At 34.9% G+C, this 8,381-nt stretch overlaps 1 protein-coding gene and 1 long non-coding RNA gene across 7 annotated transcripts in view; both read right to left on the reverse strand.

The window, feature by feature from the left end:
- Positions 1–584, reverse strand: part of LOC145722671 (uncharacterized) — a 1,384-nt gene extending 800 nt beyond the window's left edge. Inside the window, exon 1 of the long non-coding RNA XR_014147113.1 lies at positions 216–584. This is a non-coding gene — a long non-coding RNA (uncharacterized LOC145722671). The remainder of the gene's footprint in view (positions 1–215) is intronic.
- Positions 1–8,381, reverse strand: part of TENT2 (terminal nucleotidyltransferase 2) — a 68,372-nt gene that overhangs the window by 40,685 nt on the left and 19,306 nt on the right. For all 6 annotated transcript variants that reach the window (XM_081826676.1, XM_081826675.1, XM_081826674.1 and 3 more), the window contains 2 exons: positions 786–900; positions 605–696 (listed from right to left, as the gene is read on the reverse strand). In XM_081826676.1, coding sequence (XP_081682802.1) covers positions 605–696; positions 786–900 — 207 coding nt within the window. The remainder of the gene's footprint in view (positions 1–604; positions 697–785; positions 901–8,381) is intronic.

The following is an 8,381-nucleotide window of genomic DNA, read 5'->3' on the forward strand; positions in this document are numbered from 1 at the left end:
AAGATGGACTCTGAAAAACAAACTGAGGGTTCTAGAGGGGAGAGGGGTGGGAGGATGGGTTGGCCTGGTGGTGGGTATTGAGGAGGGCACGTTCTGCATGGAGCACTGGGTGTTGTGCACGAACAATGAATCATGGAACACTTCATCTAGAACTAATGATGTAATGTATGGGGATTAACATAAGAATAAAAAAAAAAAATAGAGGCAGAGCAAACACAGTGAAGCCATCTTACTTTAACAACTTAAAAATAAATGCTAAAATCCCTGTTATGTGTATTTGTGCGTATGCACATGCCTTAAAAGAAAAGGCATTTCCTGACTTTCCTTGAATTACTATGAAGAGAGAATCCAAAGAACTAATTAAAACAAAACAAGTTTTTTCCTTTAATGGTTTTTTTTGTTTTTTTTTAACTAGGCTCCACACCCAGCATGGAGCCCAAAGTGGGGCTCACACTCACAACCCTAAGATCAAGAGCTGAGATCAAGAGTCAGATGCTTAACCAACTGAGCCACCCAAGGCACGCCTCTTCAACAATTTTTATATGAAATTTCTTGAATGACTTAACATAAGAAGAACACTTGCAATAAATATTTCATTACTTACTGGTTCTTCTTTAACAACTAGGCATAAATCACCATCACTGCTCCGGGTACCAAATCCATTTAAAGAGGACCCAACCAAAAAAAGTCTGCTTTCTAGAGAAATAGAATGGAATTATAAGGTATTATTTAATATTTGAAGTAGGAATGCATATACAAAGGGCATGCAAAATAGGGAAACATACGTGGAAATAACAGCTGAATTTCTCTCTGCAGCTGTGTTCGACACAGTTCTTTCTTCTTTAAATCACTTACTTGCTGCTGACATGCTTCAAATAACTCCAGTATCTGCTGACTCAACTTGAATCCACCGCAAAAAAAGTAAAAATTTTGTTCAGAAATGTAAAAGTAATTACCATCCTAAGAAGTGTTGTTTTACACAGTATTTTAAATACAACAGTATTTTAAAAAAATAAATGAATATTTATCTCCTTAACATTTTCCAAAACTACTGTTACTCAATAGTTACTTAATAACTAAAATAGTTACTAACTTTTCCAAAGTAAAGTATCATTGATAAGTCACAGGAAAAGTACAGTTGGTCACAGAAAATTCTTAATGAGTATAAGCCTTGGGACAGCAAACTACAATTTTCACTTGCTGCCTGTTTCTGGAAGGCACATGAGCTAAGAATGGTTTTTACATTTTTAAAGGGGTATAAAAACAAACAAGTAAAGATATGCAACAGAAACATATGAATGGCAAAGTCTAAAATATTTACTATCTGTCCCTTTAAAAAAGAAGTTTGCCCAACCCAATATTCATACCACCAATAACAAATATTAACAAACTTTAAAAGAAAAACCCCTGGTGGTCCTTGCCCACGCAAACTGCCCTCCTTCCCCATTTTTACAATACTGGCTTGAACCCTGTCTTCTTACTGCCATCTATAGATAGATCTCCTTGTTTATCTACCTATCTGGTTTACACTTTCCCCGCCAACCCAACTCTTATCATCATCACAGGTAATTTCCTCATCTACAACAGGCTATATACATATCACAACATACTCCCACCATTTCTGAACTTCTCTTACTTCAATATTTTTCATCAGCATTACACTCCCACAGCCATAACATGGTCTTTACAATAAAAGAGAACAGACCTCTGAAATTTTAAATTCCAATATTCTATCTTGGCTTCAATCTCCTGTCCAATTCTTACTTTCTTACTCCCCTCATACCTGTTCCAGAACCATAAAGACCTGAATTTTACTGAATCCTCCCTTTTTTCCCAGCTCATTAGCACCTGAGTGGTATAATTTCTTTTCCTATCCAGTCTATACCACAAAGTGCATCCCTTGAACCACTCTCTTTTGTCATGCCTTAACATTATCCCCTTGTCATGCTCAATCTAACATCTGTCCTGAAAAATCTTAATCTTAGGTCTATACAACCACCTTCCAAGTTCTTACATCAGAACATGAAACAAAAAAATTTTTAAATCACAAAACTGACCTCTTTCAACTTTATAAAGTCTAGCCTAAGGTTGGTCCTTAGCATCATTCAGGCTTCCATGCCTCTGGTTAGATTTTGCTCTCACTTCTCACCATCATCGTTCTAAAATCTTTACTACTTTCCTCAAGTCCCCTATACTTACCTCATTCTCTGTAGCAAATAACTTTACATAAAGTTTACTAAGAAAAGTGAAAATACATGAGAGACGATGGACTCTGAAAAACAAACAGGGTTCTAGAGGGGAGGGGGGTGGGAGGATGGGTTAGCCTGGTGGTGGGTATTGAGGAGGGCACATTCTGCATGGAGCACTGGGTGTTATGCACAAACAATGAATCATGGAACACTTCATCTAAAATTAATGATGTACTGTATGGGGATTAACATAAGAATAAAAAAAAAAAGTGAAAACAGCAGATGTAACATTCCTCAGCTTCCTAACTGCAAAGTTCTGCAAACTAACATACCTGAATGAATCTCATCTCTTTATCTCTTCTGTCAGACAAACTGTTCTCTTCCCCTGTTCAAAGTTAATCCCTCTACCAATACTTTTGTTCCAGGGCACAAATACTTCCATGAGTTTTTCCATATCTCTCTTGCATTTTCAGCCTCTCCCTCTCTAGGCCTTCCCCAGAGCCCATGTGCCATGAAGCACTAGTCTCACCCATCATTTAAATGTTTTCTTAAAACAGGCAAATAAAACAAAAACAGAAACAAACTCATACATACAGAAAACAAACTGGTGGCTGTCAAAAGGAGGGCATAGAGGAATAGGCAAAATAGGTGAAGGGGATTAAGAGATGCAAACTTTGTTACAAAATAACTATGTTACAGGGTTGAAAGATAGGGCATAGGGAACGTAGTCAATAATATTGTTGAACGTAGTCAATAATATTGTAATAACTTTATACTGCTGTGACAGAATAATTACATTTAATGTGGTGAGCATTTCCTAACATATATAATTATCAAATCACTGTTGTACACCTAAAACTAATATATTATATGTCAACTGTACTTCATTAAAAATTTTTTAATTAAAAAAAGAAAAAGAATTTTTAAATAGATGGACAAAAAAATAAAACATTTTCTTTTGTCATGTTTAGAATACACATTTTAAGAAGGCAGAGGCAGTCTGGGCAATTAGACAATGAAAGAGACATCATTTTTTAATATCCCTTTGATAACAATATTAATATACTTAACATTAATATTTTAATAGTTTTTAATAACCCTCCCTCCAAAAAAACATAAAGCAACCAGAATAAAACAAACATATAAAACCAAACCAAAATAAAAGAGGGCCAACAAATACAAATGACTACATATCACTCATGAACCCCAAAATATGAGCAATTGGAACCAAATACCAATAGCAGCAAGACCCACATGGTACCAGAAACATTAAGAAGAAAAAAAGGAAAAAGATTTTGGACAGTCCTGAAGCCAGACCATCCAGAAATCAAATTGCCTATAGGAAGTACTTCCTGCCCCCTTCCTCAAATTGAGGAATCCAATTCAGAGTGGAACAGCAACCAAAACTGGGGGAGAGTTTCACAGGCTACATGCGAGAGTTTACAGGTAAATGCAAGAGGATCACAGAAAGATCAGAAATCTCAAAACAAAGTGAAAGCTCCCTTCTAAGACAAAGCAACACACAAGCAGAAACTGCCAGGAGAAATCTAAACTAAACAGTAGAGAGCCATAAGAGGCAAAGAAAACACGGTCTAGAACTAAAATGATTCTGACTCCCAAGGGACAGATGACAATGTCTGGCAACATTTTTAGTTATCATAACTGGGGGCAAGAGGGGTGCCATAGGGTGGTCACTGGCATCCAGTAGTTAGAGGTCAGGATGCCACTAAATATCCTACAGTGAATTGGGACAATCCCTCACAGCAAAGACTATCTGACCCACAATGCTGAAAAATCCTAGTCTAGCTATAAGTAAAGAAAAAGGAGAGAAAAAGTGTCAGACAGTATATTTCTGAATACTACATAACTATAGAAAAGGATTCCTAAAGCCATAAATCTAGGAAAGCTAGTCTGCCCAACCATTCTAATTTAAAAGTAGTACAGGAAAAGGCATCTCACTTGTATTTGTATTTGTTAAATGCAAATTTTGGAATCTCAGAGAGGTGAGAATAAGAGGACAGAAAAAATATTTGAAGAAATAACGCCTAAAAAGGACTCTGGTCAATTTTCATACAAAGTTTTTTGGATTTTTGTCTTGTTTTGTTTTTTAAAGATTTTATTTATTCATTTGAGACAGATAAGAGAGAGAGAGAATGAGCAGGGGGAGAGGCAGAGGAAGGAGAAGCAGACTCCCTGCTGAGAGGGGAGCCCAATGTGAGGCTTGATCCCAGGACACTCAGATCATGACCTGAGCCCAAGGCAGATGCCCAACCATCTGAGCCACTCAGGTGCCCTTCATACAAAGTTTTTATAAGAAAACTGAGAATAGACTAACACTCCTACAGATAATAAAGCACACCAGAAAGACATGTCCATAAAACTATTGGAAATTTTAACATAATATATCAAGCCAAGGCTTTTTCTCCTGTTTTATTTCCCAAAAAGATAAGTGACTATAAAGTATCTATACTAGTACTAACAAAAAAGAATTGGAAATCTACATTTTAAAAACTTATCAAAGGCAGCAAAAAACAGTAAGTATTTTAGAAATATGTTTACCAAAAGATACATAAAACTTGTACACTTAAAATTACTAAGTACTGATGTGAGAAATTAAAAACCTAAATAAATGGAGAGCTATACCATGTTTATGGATCAGGTAACTAGTTTTAAGATGTTAATGCTCCTGAAATTAATCTACACAGTCAATGCAATCAAAACAAAATAAAATACCCAGCATGTTTGTTTCTAGAAGTTGAGAAAGTAACTTTAAATTTTTTTTGAAAGGCAAAAGACCAAGAATAGCCAAAAAGAAAAAAAAAAAGGAAGAAAAAAGTTGGAGGATTTGCTTTATCAGACTTCAAGACTTACTGTAACAGCTACAGTAAATAAGAAAGTATGGCATAGGCAAAAGGATAGATTAAAAAGAGAACAAAAAATACTGAAATATTTGTGAATATAATGATATGATACCTTTCATGTACTTCAAACAAATGAGGAAGAGAGGTATAGATGAAATAAAATTGGTAGTTATGTTGGTGGTTTTTAAAGCTTAGTAATAGGAGGATTTATGATACTATATTCTATTTTTGTATATATTTGATATTTTCCATAAAAACCTTTTCAAAAGCATCCAAGTTTTGGGGCGCCTGGGTAGCTCAGTCATTAAGCATTTCCCTTCAGCTCAGGTTATTATCCCAGGGTCCTGGGATCGAGCCCCGCATCGGGCTCCCCGCTCTGCGGGAAGCCAGCTTCCTCCTCTCTCACTCCCCCTGCTTGTGTTCCCTCTCTCGTTATGTCTCTGTCAAATAAATAAATAAAATCTTTTAAAATAAAATAAAAGCATCCAAGTTTATAAAAGATTTGAAAGAAGTGGCCAGTAAAGTGGTTAATATAAAATTTTAAATAACACTTAACAATTAAATTTTATTGATTTGCAGGACTGGCAAACTATGGCCTGTAAGCCAAATACTGTCCTTGAACTGTTTTTGCAGAGGCAGTAAGATAAAATAATTTTTACATGTTTTAAGCATTGTTTCAAAAAGAGAGAAAAGAAAAAAGAATATTTAACAGAAACCCCACACAGCCCACATGTCTAAATTATTTACTCTTTGGCCCTTATAGAAAAAGTTTTGCCGACCCCATGATCTAGAGAATCAGGCAGATCAACACAATCCTAGAACTAATAGTAGGTATTATCCTACATATAACTACATTTCTTGGGTAGCAAAAAGAAATTTCTTTATAACAATGCTCAAATAAAATTTTATCATATTTATGAAGTTCTTTCATCCAAATGATATTCATATAGAAACATTCTTATACAAAAAATTCATGATTATGTGAAAAATATAAAATTCTATATACTTGCTCCTTTCCCTTTTTTACATTCATGGAAACGTTTCTTCTCTTTCAAGTACTGCTATAATGGAGCACTCACAGCTTTCTATACAAAAGAATTCTCATTATCTAGCTATTTACTTAGGGATTCACATTATCAAATTATGTTCCTGCATCCTAGAACAGACACCATATAGAATATAGAGTACAAATGAGACAAAACTCAAAATAAATGTACATACATGCTGAAATAAGACTTCTACTACTTAAATTTAGAGAAATATTTCAGAAGATGGCTCAATGTTCTTATAATTCGGGGGGGCGGAATGTATGATATGAATTCTCCTTGGCTGATGAATATCAGGCATCAAATATTCAAATCATGTATGTAATACCAAGGTGACTATGAATAATGGCACTTCAGGAACTTGCTTTTGCTTCACTCAGAAGCATATTTTTCCTCATCACTGGTTCAAAAAAATGATTCCAACAAAGTATCCATATAATAGATTACTCTTAAAGTTATTTCAATCTCTACAATACTACCTGTTTAGGCTGCCTTCCAGGACCTATTACTTTAATTTAAAGTAATTGTAGAAGATACCACTTTCTCACTATAAATAAAAGTTGTATCTGTTCAAAACTGTACAAAATATTTACCTACATATAGTATAAAATACTAAAATTAATGTTTCTTCCAAATATAAATGTTCATTTTCCCTAAAAAATATTATAACCTGTCTTCAAAGCCAGGCTCAAAAAAATTACCAATGAAGTTACTGTCTTAGGTCAACACAAGTCATCAAGGACAAGTATAGACAGATTCAGAAAAGCTTTTAAATGTGTCAGTAAATAAAGCTTAAGGTATAACTTTCACATGTCATTCTCAGCAGCTTCTACATTTGTCCGTGTTAGCTGGGTCCCCATGTAAAAGAAAGTGAAAAAAACCTTTCAGCTGGGATTACCAAAACCTGATCATATACTATATGAAAACGGTAACAGGTTTTTGACTAAATATAAGTGCTATCTGAAACAACAAACACAACTCAGAAACAAGCTTTCAAAGACAAGAGCAATAAAATTAAATATGGTACAGAAAACATTAGTTATTAATTCATAAACATTTCAACAAAAACTATCAATTTCTCAGGCTCTCTCCTGCTCTCTCCCCTCAGGGAACAAAGATTGCCATAATATTTGTTACATACGTTAACTCTGGAAAAATAAAGCTAGATATATAATAAAAGTTTAAATTCGTTACTGATGTTAAATTCCCTTTCTCTTAAAATTGACTAAAATAAAACAGAATCAGGAAAATGTCATGCCAAAAACACACTCCTTGTTTTTGTGTTAAATTACTGTTTTTGTGTGGAGTAGAGTCTTCTTAATTTATAAACTGGCACATTAATTAGGCACTTTGAATTACTGATTTCTTTCCCTTAAGTCTGATTGCTTTTAGGCATATATTATTATTGAACTTGACCAAGAAATAAAAGGAGAATGGAAAAACAAAACAAAACAAGCTTTCACTTGAGGACCTATTGTGTACAGTCCTGGCCTAGATTTTCTACAGAAAAATACATCTCAGTAGCTTTCAAAACTTTTCTGACACATACATTATAAAGATAGAGCCCTAGGAATAAATTTAAAAGACAACAAATAAATGGAAAGATATCCTGCATTCATGGATTGGAAGAACTAAAATTGTTAAAAAGTCCAAATCAATCTATAGATTTAATGCAAACCCTATCAAAACTCCAATGGCATTTTTCACAGAAATAGAAAAAGCGTTGGTAAAAGTCCCAGGGAACCACAAATAACCCAGAAAAGCTATAGCAATCTTGAGCAAGAACAACAATGGAAACATCACACTCCTGATTTCAAATTATACTACAAAGGTATGGTATTCAAAACAGTATGGTCCTGGCATAAAAACAGACACCAGACCACTACAGAGCCCAGAAATAAACTCATATGTACACAGTTAACTTATCTTTGACAAAGGTGCCAAGACTATGCAATGGGACAGACTATACGAAAAGGATATTCCTCAACAATGTTGGGCAAACTGGAAATCTACATGTGAAAGAATGAAACTGGACCCTTATCTTACACCAAACACAAAAACCAACTCAAAGTGGATTAAAGATTTAAAAGTAGGGCGCCTGGGTGGCTCAGTTGGTTAAGCGACTGCCTTCGGCTCAGGTCATGATCCTGGAGTCCCGGGATCGAGTCCCGCATCGGGCTCCCTGCTCGGCAGGGAGTCTGCTTCTCCCTCTCCCACTCCCCGTTTGTGTTCCCTCTCTCGCTGTGTCTTTCTCTGTCAAATAAATAAATAAAATCTTTAAAAAA

Source organism: Leptonychotes weddellii, chromosome 7 (assembly GCF_054177405.1).
Source record: "Leptonychotes weddellii isolate Sample4059 chromosome 7, ASM5417740v2, whole genome shotgun sequence".
NCBI lineage: Eukaryota > Metazoa > Chordata > Mammalia > Carnivora > Phocidae > Leptonychotes > Leptonychotes weddellii.